The sequence below is a fragment of the Ascaphus truei genome, chromosome 4 (genome assembly GCF_040206685.1).
Source record: "Ascaphus truei isolate aAscTru1 chromosome 4, aAscTru1.hap1, whole genome shotgun sequence".
Taxonomy (NCBI): Eukaryota; Metazoa; Chordata; class Amphibia; order Anura; family Ascaphidae; genus Ascaphus; species Ascaphus truei.
In genome coordinates, this window is record NC_134486.1 from 347195656 (window position 1) to 347216339 (window position 20684).

General features: G+C 41.4%; 1 protein-coding gene and 1 long non-coding RNA gene across 2 annotated transcripts in view; one reads left to right on the forward strand and one right to left on the reverse strand.

Annotated features, from left to right (window-relative positions):
* CSMD1 (CUB and Sushi multiple domains 1) overlaps nt 1-20684 on the forward strand; it is a 2556145-nt gene that overhangs the window by 2178439 nt on the left and 357022 nt on the right. The window contains exon 37 of the mRNA XM_075598211.1: nt 5565-5669. Within this exon, the coding sequence (XP_075454326.1) occupies nt 5565-5669 (105 nt within the window). The remainder of the gene's footprint in view (nt 1-5564; nt 5670-20684) is intronic.
* LOC142493717 (uncharacterized) lies at nt 5572-6679 on the reverse strand. Its single transcript, XR_012801190.1, has 3 exons — nt 6599-6679; nt 5932-5988; nt 5572-5656 (listed from the first exon to the last, which is right to left on the reverse strand). It is a non-coding gene; the product is annotated as an uncharacterized LOC142493717 (long non-coding RNA).

Genomic DNA, 20684 nt, shown 5'->3' on the forward strand with positions numbered 1-20684 from the left:
GGTTTACCTGCTTCAACAGTCTCTCTCTCTCTCCTCTTGGGATTGGGGAAAAGAGTCCATCTGTGGTTTTGTAAGTTTCAGTGCAGGTTAGATTTCCTGCCTGGGTGTGTATCACTTTAATTCTGGTCTCTGCTGCATGAGATATTTTTGTTTATGTTGCTCAGACTGTTTGTAGACAAAAAAAATTTCACAGCCTGTTCCGGTCCCTTCTAACTTCAAAGACCACCTCTTGTCCCACTTCGGACACCATATGTAGGCTGACGCTCAAAAAGGTATGCAAGGGAGACTGGTTATGGTGAAATTAAATAAGGCTTTTATTGCGCCTGTTTCCTTAACATCAGGAAACCATCCAAACAAGGGGTAAACAAAGCTTCTATTCACTTGGGAGTATTTCTAGTGAAATACTATGCAATCCACAACTCCCTTTAGATAAGCATGTCTCCCAGCCCCAAACATATAGCATGAAATGAACAGATATAAAAAGTCTTATAAATGAAAGTCTTATCTGTTAGCTGGGCTGCTGTAGGGGAAGCTTTTCTGCTCTCTTGGAACCGCACCCTTGTGTGCACAGGAAATGTCAGGCTCCAGGTTAGAATCTTGTCCCCTTTGTCTTGTGGTCAGCTTGTCGCTCAAGACATCTGTCCTTCCTTGGTTCAGCCCAGTTGTGGACTAAGGAATCTCTGCTCTGTCTCCAAATTCAGCTCAGGTGTGAGCTAAGGAGTCTCACTTCCTGTCTCAAAAGATGGGCTTTTCTAAGCAATCTAATCAGGCAGGTGGTGTTTGTTAATTGACTACCAGCAGTTAACCACCACACTAATGGATTAGTGGCACATTACCTGAACAGGGATCACTCCCCTGTTACAGCCTGGATAAAGGAACAGGCTCAATAAAGCCAAAATATAATTTCACCCAAATCGGTCTCCATTATATGTACCTCTGCACACATCTCTTACACCAGGAATGGATGGAAGGGAAAAAACATAAGTATGTCCCTCTATAAAGCATTAGTAAGTCCACACCTTGAATATTGTGTAAAGTTTTGGTCACCTCTCCATAGAAAATACATTATGAAACAAGAAAAAGTGCAGAGAAGAGCCAATAAATTAATAGAAGGTTATGGATAATTTGATTTATGAGGAGAGGCTAGCTAAATTAGATTTGTTTACATTATAAAAGGTGTGTCTAAGATGGGAAATAATAACTATGGTATATACAAATGTATTCAGGGACAATACAAAGATCTTTCAAAAGAACTATTCATCCTAGGGGCAGTACAAATGACATGGGGTCATACCGTACCTTAAGGGTTGGAAGAAAGGGGATTTAATCAGCAATAAAGAAAGGGTTCTTAAAAGTTAGGGCGGTTAAATGTGGAATTTATTAACCATGGAGACTGTGATGGCAGATACAATAGATATCTTCAAAAAAGGATGGGCATCTTTTAAGAAAGAAAAGTTATATAGGGATATACCAAATAAGTAAACATAGGAAGCATGTTGATCCAGAAATAATTTGATTGACAATATTTGGAGTCAGAAAGGAATTAATGTTTTCCCTTATGAAATATCATTAGATGATAATTCACTGGGGGTTTTTGTTTGTTTTCCTCTGGATCAATATACTGTATATGTAACTGTATATGTAAATACAGTATGTAACCTGGATTACTCTTCACTCTCTTAAACCATCACCCTGTGTACTGTATCTCTTGCCTTGTACTTTAAAGCTTCTTAATAGTTTTGTCTATTCATGCTGACTCAATTTCCTAAACACTTGTAACCCTAAAATCCCTCAATTTGCCTAAATTGCCCTGACCAAAGCACCTAATGAGCTAATGATCTACATATTGCCAACCATTTTTGTTTTGCTTGACATTTCTGCTTTAGAAACTGTCAAGCACCCTTTGCGCCTGCAAATTCTACACTCCTTTGGTATTCACAACAATGCCTTCTCCCGGCTCTTCTTTTATCTCTCAAACAGCCACTTCAGTGTATCTTGATCTTCTCCTGTCAACTTCTCTGTTGGCGTATCAAATAGCTCTTTTCTGGGAAGACTCCTTTTCTCTCTATATAGACTCTCACTTGGTGATTTTACATTAGCTCCATTGTCTTCAAATATCCCGCTCTACTGCTTCCCCTCGGCTGAAGGCTGTCACCTCTCCGCTTCATTTGTCTCTACAGCCCTCTCACATCAGAAACCGTTTCCCTTTAGACTTGATACACCTCCCCATCTTCAAGCTATGTCTGAAATCTCACCGCCTCAAAGTGAAGCACTTAGTTAATAGAGGCCTGAGGCTACTCCTTGCACTCCTAGTTTACTTGCTCCTATTCTCTTCTGTAAATCTCTGTTTATTCAATTCAGATTTTAAGATCCGCAGGACAGAGGCTCCCTAATTTCTGTTGTGTAACTTCTTACTTAACAAATGTGTATATTATTTCCTCCTCTGTCTGTATTATAAGCCTGTAAAGTGTTGTGTACTGTACACATATACATACTGTACATACATACATACATACATACATACATACATACATACATACATACATGATGTGCTTAACTCAAAATTGATTGTGGTTGAGATTATAGCTTTAAAACGTTGACCTATATAAAAATATAGAAGTAATATATTTTATTTTTGTGGATTGAGCCTTAAAACTGCATTAACATTTTTATTTTGCAGTGTTAATCAGCCCTTCAGCAAATTGAAAGATTTGAGAAAAGTTCATTAGTCAAAATAGGAGTCAACAGGACAGAATTTTAATCATTAATAGTGGTTTTAGGCAAGAGTAATAATGCTAAGCAATAATGAAAAATGATATAACATATTTACTGTATTTCCAGGTACTTTCTTTGAAGATTATTTTAGTCTGAAGTAATACTTTTCGAACAAAATGTTAAGTTAAAAAAACATTAGTAGAAGCCAACTAACTGAAAATATTATTTTTTGTACTTTACACTTAAAATATAAAGATTTTACTATGTAGATATATTGTAAATATGTTTTATTAATGTTCATTTATCAAGGGGAACAGGGAAACTCATAAAAACTGATTTTGATCCCATGTAGCATTGGGTCAACTTAAAGAAATAATAATGCTCTAAAGTTCTTTTGTTCAGTAAATTTGTAAAAGAAAATACATGTCATAAATCCCCCAGAATGTATTTTTCCCTAAAGCAAGATTTTTACATGGGTTCTGTAGTAAATTGAGGAAACTCTATGTGACAAAGGCTATTCAATTTGAGAAAACTGAAACAGTGGCCTCCCTTGTCAGTGGGTGAAAATAAACAATAATGTATTTAATGGGTCTTACTCTCTTCTTAATTGCTAATGTCTTTAGCGGTATAGCAGGGAAAATCTAGCTGGATTCACACCCCTATAGCCTCAGTTAAAGGGTACAATATGTGTATCTTCAGTAAAACACCATTAGAATTAGCAGCATAGTTTACTCACTCCACACACACACTCAGGAAATATCAGCCACAGCATGATCAGATGCCAGTAATTGGAGTCCAGAGTACGAAAAAGTCAAAGGAGCGCACATCCAAAAAGATCCAGAGTGGGGGGTGACAGGGCCTTTACCTGGTTTAAAAAGCCAGCACACCTCAAGTCTGTCAGCAGCTGATGAGTCCAGCAAGGAGCTGGTTAATTAAAGCTAGAGTCAATTTGCTAGTCTTCACCTGGCTCATCAAGCAGGTTTAACAGCACAAACTGCAAAGGGTTCTCTATCACAGAGGGACTCTGCTGCCAGAGACATCCCCAGGAAAAGATTTATCTATCACAGAGGGGCTGTGCATCCAGAATGAGATCCCTGGGAACCAGACCCTCTATTCCAGGATATAGCGGACACTGCAACCCACCAGAGGGCACCACCACCCCCTCCCCTGCTCCCACACCCCTCAGACACCAACTCAGACCTGAAGACTGATGTAAAGAGCCCCTGCTTACAGGTACCTCTTTGGACTTTGGGGTCAGATGTTGGTACGAGGCCAAGCCTCAAAGCCCTGCAGATAGAAACTGGGAAGTGTGAGTTACCCCTTACAAATGGTTATACCTGTTTTATAGTTTTGCATGCCGATAAAGCTATACTGTTTAAAGCCTCGGGCTAAAAAAAAGCCAACTTTATTTTCCCTTAAAATTCGTCTCCCAAGTTATTCCTCTGCACATATCTCCTACAAGGGGTCTATGAAAAAATATCTTCCCATTTCATAAATAAAAAAACTATATCAATGAGTTTTGATGGTCCTTGATAAAGCAACAGCCAGTGTGAAATGCGTAGGTGGGTATTTTGTGCTTCTTTTTGTATCCATACAATAGAATAAAGATACTTTTTGCATAGACCCTGACTCTTGCTCTTTTTGCCTGTGTGCTGTTTTAATTTTTTTGTACTCTGTATTTTTTTCTTTACCTGAACCAACCTGTGGTGATCATTTTTATTTGCCATCTCTGCTGGGACTTTGGAAGGTTCAGGCATACCCCGCATTAACGTACGCAATGGGACCGGAGCATGTATGTAAAGTGAAAATGTACTTAAAGTGAAGCACTACCTTTTTTCCACTTATCGATGCATTTACTGTTCTGCAATTTTCATATACGTGCATAACTGATGTAAATAATGCATTTGTAACAGGCTCTATAGTCTCCCTGCTTGCGCACAGTCTCCCTGCTTGAGCACAGCTTTCGTACAGGTTTGGAGCCGGTATTGCTGTTCAGGGCGTGCTGACAGGCACAGAGCCCCTGTATAATGCAATGCACTTGGTAGATTGTTCCCTCCATCCTGAAACAACTTACAAAATAATACATTTCACATACCCCAAAAACAGACATTTTAAAATAAAAAATAGTTTGTATAGAAATGGTATTTAGTATGAATAGAATATTGTTAGCTTTAGTATACCGATTCACAATGCTCATGTTATTTGGCCATGCTAATTTTATTCTGCAACTACTGTAATTGAATTAGTGATTGCACATTGATTCCCTGAAGGAGTAACTCAGTGGTAATATCAATGCCTGTTATATCAGTGAATCCAGTTCAAATACCAGTGTCTGCTACTGTGTGTGCCCTTAGGTAAGTCACTTCATCTCTGTGCTTCAGTCACTAAAATTAGATTGGATGATCTACAAGGCAGTGAATCATTGTGCAGTTCTTTGTACACTTTACAGTACACCATTCAGAAAAAAACTTTTTATTTTTCAAACATTTTTGCGCAATGGAATAGAGCTTTCTCAAGTATTTGACATTCAGAAGGGTCTATTACATTTAATCAAAACATTGGAAAAAAGAAAGTGTTTTTTGCATTATTTTTGAGTGCTACTTTTTTTTTCTGAATGTTATATCTTGGAGTCTTCTAAAGAGTTTCAGCACCCGCACGTATTGTTCAAGTACTATTTGAGTGCAAGTATATGCTTTTTAATAGCTATAAACCAAAAATATACTATTTGATTATTGTGGTTTCATCACTTTCTCATGTTTCCTCACTCTTACTTTCATTTTCTCAGTATACATGCACTATACGTGCTTGATGAAACAAGAAAATAGTTTGTTTTTCTTTTTTTTAATTAGGTACTACAGTGCCAGCATTATTAAACAGCACGTCAAATCAACTTTATTTGCACTTTCACTCTGATATAAGTGTGGCAGCAGCTGGATTTCACCTGGAATACAAAAGTAAGGTTCATATGTCATAGTATTTGTAGTATATTACACCGCATATATTTGAATCAATTACTTTGAAACATCTTCATAAATATGAATGCAATTTTTTCACATTCATATTCCAATCTGTATATGTGCATTGACAGCATAGTTCAAACTATACACATTGTATCATTATAACAAATTGTCAGACATCCCTCACAATTCAAAAGCTGACATTTACACAGAAGTTTTGTTTTTCATGAGTTGTTTGTATAGCAGTTTTCAAGCTCACCTGCATCATCTATGACTGCTTTATTCATTGGTAGCATTAGTCTGCACTTGTGCCTGTCTGAGAGAAGATGAAAGCTATTTATTTTGCACCTAAGAATTTATAGTAAAAAATAAATCCATATTATTTTATTGAGAACATGTTATAGATAGGCATTTTACAATGGCATTACTTAATCTGCACTTCAGACTAATATTTTTTGGTGAAGCCCCCTAAAATGATCGCAGTAAAACAATAATGACTTGAATGCGTAGTATTAAATTATAGTCATTTATATGGAAGATTATTAAAAAAAAAAAAAAAAGGCTTTAACATTTTTAAAATGAATAGGGGTCTGCAATAACAGTTTGATTAATGCAATGACAAAGGTCAAATTAACAAACCATTCTAGTGTTTTATTACAAAGGTATTTCAGGAGCTTGTAAAAGGGAAGAAAGGGCATTCTTTCAAACGTTCAGCTTCAGTTCCTTTGAAATTAAGTCAAATGAGTGATCTTAAAATCTGAGAAAATCCATCCAACATGATGTAATGGCATGCTCACAACTCAAATGGGCACATTTTTGTACCTGATAATTGTCATGAACCTGATAGAAATCCCTAAACAGTCCATTATTCAACTTTTATTATCCTACTTATTAAAAACAATTTGTATGCAGGCTTGAGTTCTTACCTGAATGAAGCTGTTTTATTGAGTAGTCTGATGTTGTTTCACTTTTGTAAATGTTCCATTTTTATTCATTGTATGAACATCTATAAATGGCAAGCACTTTATTTTATTTTCTAAGCACAGGTAATTTACTTGCAAAGATAAGTAATAGAAGACTACGTGATAAACACTTTTTACTTTCAAGGTCATTCTAACCTTTCTGACTTACTTTATACAATGGCTTCTTCCAAGAAATACCTAATGAAAGCATTTTGTAGCTTAATTATCTACTTTAATACAGTGTTTTATGTATATGCGGTTTCCATATAATCTTCTGTTTTCTGTCGTGGGGATCCTGATAGTATGTTTCATTTTAGGTGAAATAGGTTATACATAGAATATGTAGATCATAATTCTGGGGGCTTTAGTCAGTGTTGTGGTGTTTGATAAAGACGAATGTTTATGCATTGTAATAAGGGGACCAAGTTACCTTATGTAGTTTGTACTTACAAAAAATGACATAAATGTGAAGGCATCAAAATTAAATTTATAGAAAAAAGATTTAACACAGTAAATGAAAACCTTTGTCAATGAGTAGTTACATAAAATAATACAGCTTGATACAGTCATAAAGTCAATTCCAGTGGTGTGTGGTATCTGTAACGCATACTGTAGCGCACCACAAACGAAGCGCGACCGCGGTGCTGAGGTAGGGAATTGGTTAACACCGACCCACAACCACACGGGCGCGCCTTGGATGTAGAGTAGTCGTTCAAACCAGGTCAGGATTAAAGATAGGAGAATAGTCAAAGTACTTGCCAGGTTCAGGAGCGGAGAGTTGCGGATCGTCAGAATACATTGCCAAGTTCGGGATTGGAGAGTAGCGGATTGTTGGGGTACGTAGCCAGGTACAGGATTGGAGAATATCGGATCGTTGGAGTACTAAGCCAAGGTCAGGACTGGAGACAGGAGAACGGTCGTTCGAAGCCGGATCAGGAGAGGAGGTGCGGAATCCAAGAGACAAGCAGGGTCAGGCAACAAGAGGTTAATAATCAAGGCAAGGCAAGGTCAGGAGCTAGAATGCAGCAAGACACGGCGTCACACTAGACTATGCTCAGCAAAGAATGAGAGCAAACTGAAGGTATATAAAGGCAGGGCCTCCAATAGCCAGCCAGGGCGGAACCAGGAAGTACGTACTGATAGGCTGCTGGTGCATACAGATGAGCCCTATGATGCGGCCTAATCGGGGATGGGGGTGGAACTGCTTGAGCGCCATCCCGCGCACGTCACGGAGGTCAGGGAGTGGAGCTTGGAGCGCGCGTCAATCCCACGCCGATTCTGAGTGCCCTTGGGACAAGAGTGGGCGGGATCTATCGAGCGCCGACCCACGCGTGTCACGGAGGTCAGTGGGCGCGTACCACGCATCCTGAGTGACCGTTACGGAAGGCTTTTTGGGGTGAGGAGACGGTCTGCGACCGCCAGGATGGCGAATCCTCACAGTATCCACTATATGGTTGAAAAGGGGTGTGTTTGAGTACTCTTAGAGGTATTCTGTTGCTGCTAAATCGTAGGAGATCTTGCCAGGTGTTTGTAGTCAAAAATGTATAGAAGAGCAGTGCTACACTATGGTGCAGTATCTTTAATACAGTTAAGAATCAATTTAACAGTACATTAATGCTCTAAAAATATGAAAAGTCTTTAAAGCTTATCTGTGTGAAGTCCTTATTTCCTGTATGATGGTGTCCCACGCTGCGGTTTCTGCCTCCAGTGCTGTTGGTTGCCATGGGTCCTCCAGAAAGTCTGGTTTCTGATTCCTATGGCAACAATGTGACGCCACACATGGTATACTTCGTCATGTCCACCCAATGATCAGCTACTAACTTTAACAATCAAGCAGAGTGAGGAGGATGCCACATGTGGCATCACCTACTGTACTGTAGTTGATATAGCGACTAAAAATACTGAAGTTTGGGAGCAAGCACAACAAACCAACAGCAATGGAGGTAGCAACAGCAGCATGAGACACCAGCTGGCAGGGACACCTCAAAGCACTTCACACAGATACGCTTTAAATACTTTTCATATTATAAGAGCATTATTTTACTGCGCATTTGATTCTAAACTGTATTAAAGGTTCTACACTATAGAGGAATCTCTGTGTGCACTTCTTTTCTATAGATGTAAAACTAAATTTATATTCACTCACAGGCTGAGATATGTATGTATGTATGCATTTATGTATATCTAATCCTTAACCACTTAGCATTGTCTGCAGGGCCATATTAACAACATTAGGGGCCCCCGGGCAAAGCAGTGCACGGGGCACTGCCTACACTGTCCCTCCCAGCCTCCCACTCGCTCACTAGCAGCAGAAGGCACAAGAAGTGCTACACTGCTAGGCTGCGAGCAGTTGTGAAGCGAGCCGGGGTGCCGGGCGGGCGGAGAGTAAGCGGAGCCAGGGTTCCACTTCTGGGCGGTGGAGAGCGATCGGAGCCGGGGTGCCGGGCGGGGGGAGAGCAAGCCGAGGTGCCGGGCGGCAGAGAGCATTGGTGGGCACGCATGGGCCGGGGGCGTGGGGCCCCCCTATGCTGTGGGGCCCCCATGCAACTGCCCAGCGTGCCCATACATTGAGACGGCCCTGATTGTCTACCATCATAGAAGCATTGCTTGAGAGGTCTGTACTTTTAATTGCTTACTGTCTTGGCAGAGAGAGGATTCCTTTCCCTTTGTTGACTTTATGGTTAAAAAAACCCTCTACATTGTCTTTTTTTGTTGTTTGCTTCCTTCTAGCTGCCACATGTTAAGATTCAATCCTACTGGATCATTGACAGATATTTATACAGTATTGTCCGAATATGACCTCAATTGCTTCAGGGTCTACAGATTTTTCTAATGGCAATAATAAGTAGGACAGACTGACAGTGACAAGTTAATTGTTTATGGAACTCATAGCCTAGTCCAATTGTCTACAAGAATCTTGCTTAACATAAAGTTACAATCTGTCATTGAGATTGTAACTTCATTTTAGCAGTGCCTGAGCAGGTGAATGAACAGAGTAATGCAAGCATGAATCAATAAGTCATGTACAAAGCACCTTAAGTTGAAGCAGAACAATTGTATAATGGACCAAGGTCAGAGAAGGTTGCAAGGAAGATAAATATGGTAGTGAATAGGGTAGCAGAAATCCTGACACAGGAGTAGTCTGATGGGCTGAAGCTATGTTAATATCACCCAGAGTTTAATATTAGATAGCATAGCATCTCATTTTACATACAGTATGTAGTAGAATGCTATTAATGGGGTTAGAAATGCAATTTCTGATATAGTACAGTAGTATCTTTGCTTCAAGACAGACAACAATTCATTGCATGGCCAACTTGGGCAACGAAAGCAAATTGTGACTGTAATGCCCGGCATGCTCATCTCCACATTATTGCTAAAACTCCTATCTGCATTTTAACCACTGTGCAACATGGGAGACCCGTGAAAGCCTGGCAGATGTACCCAAAGAAGGTTATCCATTAAAATGTTATAAAGCAGACCTAATAATAGAGAGAAATGCTGCACACCTCAAAATTGAAAAAATTGATACAATTACCGGTGCTCCAGTGTTAGAATGAAAGCCTGCAGTCAGTCCTGGATATATGAACAAAGGAACAAAGGGCACAACGGATTTAGCATATCCAAACTTTCATAGTGTTGGCTCAATAAATGAGTTTGGATATGCTAAATCCGTTGTGCCCTTTGTTCCTTTGTTCATAAAGCAGACCTAGGCACTATCACAGAGACACTGCCATTGATTACAATAGGAGATTCCATGTGATTGTGCCTGATCACCAAAATATCAAAGTTTAATGAATTTTTGACATGAAACAGAAAAATATGTTATTGTTGAACATGTTTTTTTTTTAAATTGCTTAAGCTATACGGTACAATTAGTTTACTGTACAAATTATGCATCACAAAGAAATTGTACATTTTATAAGACTGCTTCTCTCGGGGACTTCTCTGCAAAGATAGCTCAATTAGACTGGGTGGCCCGGCAGGATTAACACTAAGGGTCCTGCTTTAATCCTCCCAAGAAGCAAACGGGCTGCAAAATGTATTGTTTTCAGGGACACGGACGGGCCACAGATGTCAGCATGTTGTCCGCAGCACCAAGAACAGTAAGTTTGGACACATCTGCACTGCAGCACATAATTACAAAGAGACATACAGTAACTTGCAGTAAAAAAGATGTTTACAAATATTATTTGCTATACAATAATACCAATATACACCAAAGATACAAAAACAGCACAATCATTTTGACACAGACAGTGGTTCCCAGAAAAATAAAAATAAATAATTCAAAGGAATTATTTAGAATCAGAAAATGAAGTATCCACTAATCTAATGTGTGGACAAATGTATCTTGTAGCCAAAAAATACAGTAGGAGCAATGTGCTAATAATATTTCCACAGCCTTTGTCCTCATATGATATTCAAATGCCAGAAAATGTCTAAACAAAAAGCCTAATAAATCCTTTCATAGTAGTAACTGGTGGGGCTGGTATCATGCATACACTGTCAAGTTAATAGAGGGAGATACTGTGATGTTGTTGTTACCCCTAGCAGGTACTATCAAATCATGATTCCCAAGAGTCAAGCACATTTCTGATTAGTCATCACCCTTTCTAAAGCTCCTGTGTGAAACAATAAGTAATAAAAGGCCTTTTCATACTGGCACCTCCAATGGTGAAAGGGTAGTTTGGTGTGGTCCTCTCATGGAGGCAGATGCAGCCCTAATACTAAATGGTGAATGGCATTCCATTCCTCTCTGGAATTTGGATTGACTCATCAAGCAGGCATGGCTGATGGTTGGTGTACAAGTTAATTAGACCCAAAATACAGCATACAGGGTTCTGGCAAAGTCCTCTTAATTTATGTTTAGGTGTATTAATAAAAAATGTCACCCACAAATTGTGTCTTGATATTTTCTGTATAGTACTGAAAGACAAGTATGTATCTGGTGTGGTATTGCCAAAGCGAAGATGCAATAGGGGATTCAGACAGTCATGACCAGTAGCATAGAATAAGAATCAGAGTCATAAATGACTTTACTAGTGGTATTATACCATAGCTCAGTTTGGAATAGGGAAAAGCAATGATCAATTAAAGCATAGGAACCCTTCAGTGCATACCAAAGTAATTTAATTAGTTAGAAAACACAGATGTTGTAATAGTATATTTCACATGTTAGGAACAAGATATTTACATAGGAATGGGGTATATGAATGTGACGGTGAAGGGGTACCCAGGACAGTAAATAAAGGTATTATACCCGGCTGGGTGCTCCTGAGTCATATTGTAAATGTGAAGTGTCAGCTCTGCAGCACACTGCTGGCTGCAAGCCTGTAAATGCATTAGAATTGTCTGTGTGTGTCCTGCTAGGAATAAGGGGACTAAGCTACCTTGTATGAGTGCGGTCACCGTTATGGATTAGTTCCGAGTATCGCAACCACGATTACCACATTGTTATACTAAGTTACATTGTATGAGTGCGGTATCGCAACCATGATTATCACATTGTTATACTAAGTTACATTGTATGAGTGCAGTCACAATATTGCAACCATGATTACCACATCGTTATACTACGTTACATTGTATGAGTGCGGTCGCAGTTATGAATTAGTTCTGAGTATTGCAACACTGTTTCACTGCCAAAACGCAAAGCGAGAAAAGGGTTTTAAATGCCAGGCGCTTTTTCACACAGTGCAGATACAAGGAGCTACCTTAGGTTAGGAGCCAGCGCTATGAAATTTGGTATGAATGCTTCTGGGGTCACAACAGTAAAGCAGTTATGTTTTCCGTGTTATCAACCTTTATAAAAAGTAGTGAATGAAAGCCCCCCCTCTTTTGGTCTATTATAATTATACAGAGAAAGGGCATTTACATTCAAGCAGGCGGAGCAGCGGAAACACTGGGTTCACAAGTACAGTGATTCCCAGAGATATGGCCAGCCATTCCGGCCAGGGAGTCATGTATAAACTTAAGTCAGGACTTCCAAGACATCACGCTGACATGACTCCAGAATGTCTAGAAAAGTCCGGACTTAAAAAAGTACCGACACTTTAAAGTGTTAAATGAAGGGAAGTAAATGTAAACAGGTTTTCCTGCCTGATGTCCAGATGTCCGCCAAAATGTCGCCTGAGAAGTGAGCTTGGTTAGGTATGCTAAGCGTTTCAGGTGCGAAGTTGGTGAATGACCGTAGCATACCTTGAAGCCTCTGCCCGGCTCCATGCAGTATGGGCAAACCTTGCCAATAGATGGGATGCATTGTTCCCACGCCGTGATTGGCTGCACATTATACCGATTGGACTTTGGTGTTTTTAAATTTCTGTGCAGCCGATCGGGACTTAGTTCCATCATGTGAAGAGATCAATAATGCAGTACAAAGTATTCCATCGTAACTAAGGATTGCATCCCGCTTCAAGAGTTCGTTAGAACTAAGGATTTGCGAACGAATCCTGCAAGGGCAGAACGAAAAGATTACCTGCGGCGGAGTAAGAGTGGTTGCAAGCAGCGCCACTAGCCAAAGACTGTTTCATGGCTCTATTTGCGCACCAACCCCGCTCCAGGGAATTAATTGATGCCTAGACTGAGACTTTATTTCGGTGAAGTTCGTTGTGTAAGTGTTTATTTGTGTTATTCGGTAAATAGAGCTGTGTGTGTTTCTCGTATTTCTCGTGTAAATAAATCACAATTTATTTTATCTCACGTTTTGCTCAATCAAAGGATCCAGGTATTTTTGTGTTAAAAGCATTGGTCTCCCATGGCAATGAACTAAAGAAGAATGGCTGCTATAATGGCTATCACAGGTAAGGGACTATATTCCACCACTATATTCTACAACCTGCATACCAGCAATGTATTTATTATATTGTGTCAAAATACATATTTACAGTAATGCTAAAAGCTTATACACACTAATTAGGTACAAGTTATTGATGTAGAAAGTTGAGTTGGAAACAGGCAACTTCCTTGCACTAGAATTGTAACAATAGAAGTACCATCACTCTTTAAAGGTGCCCTTCCACATAGTCGGCTGGTTTATTTTTCTAGGGGCCTCTGAATTGGAAAGTGTTGGTCAATCAAGGCTCCGATAAATTAGGGCTCATAACGTACTGTAATCTATAACTGATGTTGTGTTCCCTGTGATTAATGCAAATTCACAAAACTAATTACTAGTATATGCAAAACCAGCCACTATTAGTTATCTTATGAGCATAGTTTTAATGGCATGTTATTACTGACTCATGTTTGCTTCAAATAACTGGTCCAAAGGAGTCCTATTTTACTAGAGTCCCAAGTGGTATATATCCCCCTTTACACCTTTAGGCTGAGTCCATAGAAGGCACGTCCGTGCTGAGCCGTGCGGACGCTCCGCGCTGAGCCCCTGCATCCTCCATGAGGATGTCTTTAGAGGGGGCTAGAGATTACTAATCAGATATTGAGAAGATGGTCATTCCATATCCTTCCTGATACCTTCCCTTTAAGATGATGTCACATCCTTAAAAATTAAACACATTTAAAAAAAGGACCCAGTCACATGGTACACCAACCACTCGGATTGGGGGTGTACCATTTGATACTCAAATGAGACATCTCATGTCTTATATAAGGCCTGTCCTGTCTCATTTGTCCCCAAGAAGACTAGGGTACAAATCCGCCCCCATTGGATTATACATTACAGCAGATAATACAGAAGAAAAGAAAGAAGGAAGAACTTTCCAGAGACGTCTCTTCAACCAACATATGATAATAGATTTCTTCACATCGGCTGTTTGAGGAGCATTGCGTCATGGTTAAAGAGTTGCTGATGGAGTAAGATTCGGAGGGTGAAGACAGCAAGGGTAAGAAACACACGGATTGTATCTTATTTCATTGTGTATTTTTTTTTTAAGTTGCCCATTGACTGCCATAGTGGCAAATGTACCACTGTGCCAAATCAATTGGTTTATTGACATTTTTTTTAATTGAAATGTATTGTATTTTATTTGGTGCTTGGTTCTTTTATTTGTAGTTTGCCCATCCATTGCCATTGTGGCAAACCATATCCATATTATGGCATGGTTTACTACTGAGCCAATCAATAGGTAGAACAGTGGTTTTTTTTGCCCTGGGGAGGGTGGTCAGGCCTCCCGGCTGGGTAGCGGGAGGGTGGTTAACCCTTTAATTACCATAGTGGTTAATAACCTCTAAGGTAATTAAGGGGTTAGTGGCCAGTAGTTATTTTTTTTTATTTTACTGTCAGTGCCCACTGAAGAAGAGGAACATGAGGGGGATGAGGGTGGCCTTCATCCTGGCAGGGGTAAGTACAACTTTAATTTACTATATGCTGGCTGGGTAATATTTTGATTGTTTTATTTTTTAATAGGTAAATGCGGTATTATCCAGATATGGATAAATGGGAATTTGCCCATTACTGTATTCTGTGTTGGGGGTCGGGGGGGAATTGTTCAATGTATTAGTGTTTGTATTGTAATATTTATTGGGGGTAGAGAGGGTGGGTGAAGGGGGTAGTTGCACCAGGGTGGGTAGTTAAGCCTCTCGGGTGGGTAGTTAGGCCTCTCGGGTGGGTAGTGGGAGGAGTTAACTCTTTCATTACCATGGCGGTTGTCACAGGAGGCCAGAACTTTTAACACCAAAATACCCGGATTCTTTGATTAAGCAAAACGTGAGATAAAATAAATTGTGATTTATTTAGAAAATGAACATACACAGCTTGATCTACGAAATACTACAAAATAACACTTACTGGGATGGGGCAAAATTAAATAAAATGTTCCCGGAACGAGCTTCACAGAAATAAAGTCTCTAGGCACCAATTTCCAGGAGCGGGATTGGTGAGCAAAACAGAGCCGCAAAACTTTTTTTGGCTAGTGACGCCTCCCGCAACCACTTTTACTCCGACGAAAGTAATCTTTTTGTTCCCCCAATACAAGATTGGTTAGCAAATCCTTAGTTCTTACGAATATTGGAAGCAGGGGACAATTGTTGGTTACGATGGTATAATCTTTGTCCCACACGATGAATCTTAGGTGAATCTATCTCCCGAACACCTGCACGGATTTTTAAAACCACACAAGCCCTATCGGTATAATGTGTAGCCAATCACGGCGTGGGAACAGCGCATCCCACCTATTGGCAAGCTTTGCCCATACTTCATGGAGCCGGGCAGAGGCTTCAAGGTAGGCTATGGTCATGCGAAACAAACAAACTTATCAATAATGGCGCTCTAGGATAACCAAATATAATACAACCTGCCTAAAGCCCAATCTTACTGTGTGTAGTAAAAAGTGATACCAATACAAACAGGTATGGATGCTGCTATAACCCAGTGGAGGATCCTTCTCACGATCCCATGCAGAGTGGAGGTGCACTCCTGAAGAAACCGAATGCGGAGAAACGCGTAGAGTGACGCTGACCAGTGAGATCCCTAAGCGATTGGAGCCCCTGCGAGCGGATGACGTCAGTTCCGGGTTCGGTGATACGCACCAGTGACACGCACGCCGAGACACAGGGGAGGCAGAGAACACACGCTTCACTTGCCGAGATCCAGTTCGCAGGATCTATATGCTTTTATATTTCCAATACCATGTGAGTGTATCCCTTACCACTTACTTTTTATAAATTGTCAATCCAGTCTGCACTATGTCCGTTTCTTTTGTGATTAAGGTCTCCAGAAGCTCCTTGTGATTACCATCCTTGGTGGGCTGTGATTCAAAGATACCTTTATGTGATTATCACTCACTATATGTTTGTGAGTATTTTGCACACAGACTCCTGCATTTATATTAATTCACTATTTATCACGTATATTGCACTATCAGATTATTTTTCTGTTTTACATGGTTTGCGCTTCCCGATGACCTACACCTCTTCAGGCTATGGTCATGCGCCAACTTCGCACCTGATCCGCTTAGCATAGTTAACCAAGCCCACTTCCCTGGCGACATGTTGTGTACCTGCCCCTGGACATCTGGCAGGAAAAACTGTTTACATTTACTTCCCTTCACTTAATAATTTAAAATGTTGGTACCTTTTTAAGTCCAGACTTTCCTAGACCTTCTGGAGTCATCTCAGCGTGATGCCTTAGAAGTCCTGACTTAAGTTATGCATGACTCACTGGCCGGGATGGCTGGCCATATATCTGGGAATCATTGTACTTGTGAACCAAGTGTTTCCGCTGCTCCGCCTGCTTGAATGTAAATGCCCTTGCTCTTTATAATTTTAATACACCAAAAAGAAATTAAAGTTTAAAATACAGAAACCCTAATTGTTTTAATGATTACCCCCTTGCCCTCTGCATAGCAAATATCAGAGCACTAGGACATTCCTATCCAAAGTTAGCTTGCTGCTTATATGCTATGCAGCAAGCTACCGTGTTTAAAAAAAAACTTTTTCCTTTCTTGCGGTTGGCAGTGAAACACAATTACAAAGCTTATAACTGATACATAACTGATACATAATTGGGGAAAGACATATACAATGTAACTCAGGATAATGATGTTGTCCCTTTATGCCTAGCGGGACAAACACAGACAGTTTACAATACAATATAGGGTTGCAGCCATTATTGGTGCAGAGCTGACACTTTACATTCCTAATATGACTCAGGGGCTCCCAGCAGGGCAGAATACCTTTATTTACTGGCCTGGGAACCCCTTCACCATCATACCTCCCCACCTCAAAGTGTAGGGACTGTCCTAATCGCCCCAACTGGTGGTTTGACTGACTGCACAGCTCTTGCTGTTACCTGGTCAACAGGACTGTCCTTGCAGGATAGTCCATCAGCATTTCCGTGCCCGCTGCCTTTCTTGTGCTGGATGTGAAATCAAACTCTTGCAGGGCAAGACTCCAGTGCAGCCATTTGGCATTTTTCCCAGACAACCGTTGTAACCAACTAAGGGGATTGTGGTCTGTGAACAGAGTGAATGGGCGACCGTAGAGATAGGGCTGCAGCTTGTGAAGTGCCCATAAAATCGCCAGACATTCTTTTTCTATTGTGGCATAAGCCACTTCCCTGGGTAAAAATTTGGGACTCATGTACACCACAGGATGCTCTCTTCCCTCCTCCCCCACTTGGCTGAGTACAGCACTGTTCCCATAGTCAGAGGCATCGGTCTGCACTAAGAACTTTTTAGCATAGTCTGGTGCAGCTAATATAGGGCACTAGCCAGGACGGTCTTCAGAGCCTAAAATGCAGTTTCAAAGGCTGGAGACCAGAGAATCAGAACTGGGAGTCGCTTCTGTGTCAAGTCAGTCAGGGGTTTAGCCACGGCACTTTACTGTGGCACAAACTTCCTATAATAGCCAGCGGTGCCTAGGAAAGCCATAACCTGCTTCTTAGTCTTGGGGATGGGCCACTGCACTAATGCCACAACCTTAGCTGGTTCAGGCTTCAGATGCCCTCCCCCCACCATGTTCCCTAGGTACAACACTTCAGCCATACCTACTAAGCACTTTGTTGGTTTTAGAGTAAGCCCTGCTTCCCCAATTCTTTCTAGCACCACTGCTACATGTACCAGTTGAGACTCCCATGAATTACTATAGACAGTAATATCATCCAGGTACAGTGGCGACACAGCTAAATCTAAAGCGGCTGGAGCCGCAAGCCGCGTGGAGTGCCGGTTTTGTAATTTTTTTCCCTCGGCGTGCCGTGCATCATTGATGCGTGGTCACGCTTCATCGGGAGCGTGCGCGCATGGAGCCCTGGGTTCCTCTATTCTGGGGGATGGTGGTGGGGGGCTCCGAGGGACCCGGTGGACCCGGAGAGGGGAGGGGGGTGCCTCGATCGGAGGACCGATCCTCCGAGACTCCGGCGCGAGCACGGGACACCTCGGCACGCGCCCGATATCTGTTGCGGCCGAGACCGGGTAAGTGCTAGACTTAGCTCTGCCGCGACAGTATGCCCGTGTGTAACTCTGCATCCCTTCCTACAACCTATTGACAAGGCGTTGGAAGATAGCCGGGGCATTCTTCATCCCAAATGGCATCACTAGGAACTTATAGAGGCCACTCGGAGTGATGAAGGCTGACTTCTCCCTAGCCTTCTGGGTCAGGGAGATTTCCCAGCACCCTTTACTCAAATCCATTGTGGAAAGATACCTTGCCCCCGCGAGTTCATCCAATAACTCATCCATGCGGGGCATGGGATATGCATCTGAAAACCGTCTCTACATTGAGCTGCCAGTAGTACACACAGAAGTGGGTGGACCCATCCTTCATAGGAACAAGGACTACCGGACAAGCACAAGGGTTCTGGGATGGTACAATTACCCCTAGGGCCTGCATCTCTTCTACCTCCCTCTCTATACTGCCTTTCACCTCTGCAGATACTTGATAGGCATGCTTATGCAGAGGACGCAAATCACCCGTGAGCACAGGATGATCTGTAATATGTGTTCTGCCCGGTTGTCCGAGAACAGGACCCTATACTGTTCTAGCATCTGCCTAGCCTCTGCTCTCTGCTGGATACTCAACTGGGACCCTATCTCTACCTGCTCCACTGTACCCCCCTGCCGAGTTTCCCCTAGGAGGTCAGACAGAGCATTGCTCATCGGGTACCCCATCGGTGGGCTACAGATAGCCAGCACTGATGCCTCACTTAGTGCAAAATACTCCTTCAGCATGTTGATCTGATAGGTCCTAGTTCTACCTGTCTCTCCATATAACTGTACAGCATAATTGCACTTATTCATCTTTCTGAGAATCGTGTATGGTCCAGACCAGGCTGCCATTAATTTGCTCTCCCGAGTGGGCTTTAGAACAAGCACTTGCTGACCTGGGATGATTGACCTACTACGGGCATTCTGATCATACCAAGTCTTCTGCTTGGTCTGAGCATCCCTGAGATTGTCCTGTGCCAACGACATGAGCGTTTCTAACCCATCTCAGAGATTTACCATATACTGAAGCACAGAAGCATCAGTATTGGTCGTCTCCCCTTCCCATCCCACAGGGAATAGGTCGAGAGGTCCCCGTACCCTGCTACCATATAGCAGCTCAAAGGGAGAAAAGCCGGTAGATTCTTGTGGTACCTCTCGGTATGCAAACAGCAAGTGCTGCAGGTTAATCTCCCAGTCTTTCCCCTCTGCATCTATGAAGGCTCGCAGCATCTGCTTCAGGGTATAATTAAACCTCTCGCAGTCCGTTCGTTTGGGGAATGGCCCCAATTATGCCATCAACACTCTGCAATTTTCTGGATCTGAAAATACCTTTTTGGTGAGGGATGTCTGTCCTGAAAAAGGGTCTTGAGTTCTGCTTGAATGAGGTGCAACTAAATCTACTATTAAGGAAGTATAAAATAATGAAACATTAGTTTGCATAGAGAAACCAAATTCTGCCATGTTCCATTTTGATAAATTTACGACGATAGGCACATGAATAAATTGCACATTATTATACAAAGTCAAAGGGATGGATGTTGCATTGGGACCACTGGAGGGTTGCTGGGCTTGCCAGCTGGACCTCACATGACACTTTCTCATCACTTGTTCCAAATGCTGAGACAGGGAGAAGGATTGACCATCCCTCGTCACATTGGCCTGGATTCTGATCTACCCGGATACCAAGAAATGGATCAGCGATTACACCAATGCTCATGTGCATGAAAGTTATCATAATTATGGAATTCATTGTCCTGGAGCAAATATGAATAATAAAAGAGATAAAGGAAGAAAGCAAGAAAGAGAAATTAATTAGTATTGAATGTCTTTGATTTAAAGGTCCTGAGATTGCATTTCAGAAATGCTGAAATGTCTGGGGCATGGATGGGGGCCTTGTTATGGCCCACCCCATGGAGCACACATTGTCATTAATCTGTGGGATTTACCCATTCTTCTCCCCTTGTGCTCCTTGTTTGGCCAAAGAGTCAGCAATGTCATTTTGCTCAGGAGTGAGTAAATGGTCTCTTTTATAAAACTGGCAGCTTCCTTTTGGAATCTATTGTTTCTGTGGAACAGGAACAATACCATTCATGTCTGTCAAGGGGTCAACTCTACCACACTCATGTTTATGCTCCGCAAATCCTTCACTGTGTCTCTCAAGCACGAATTCTAAC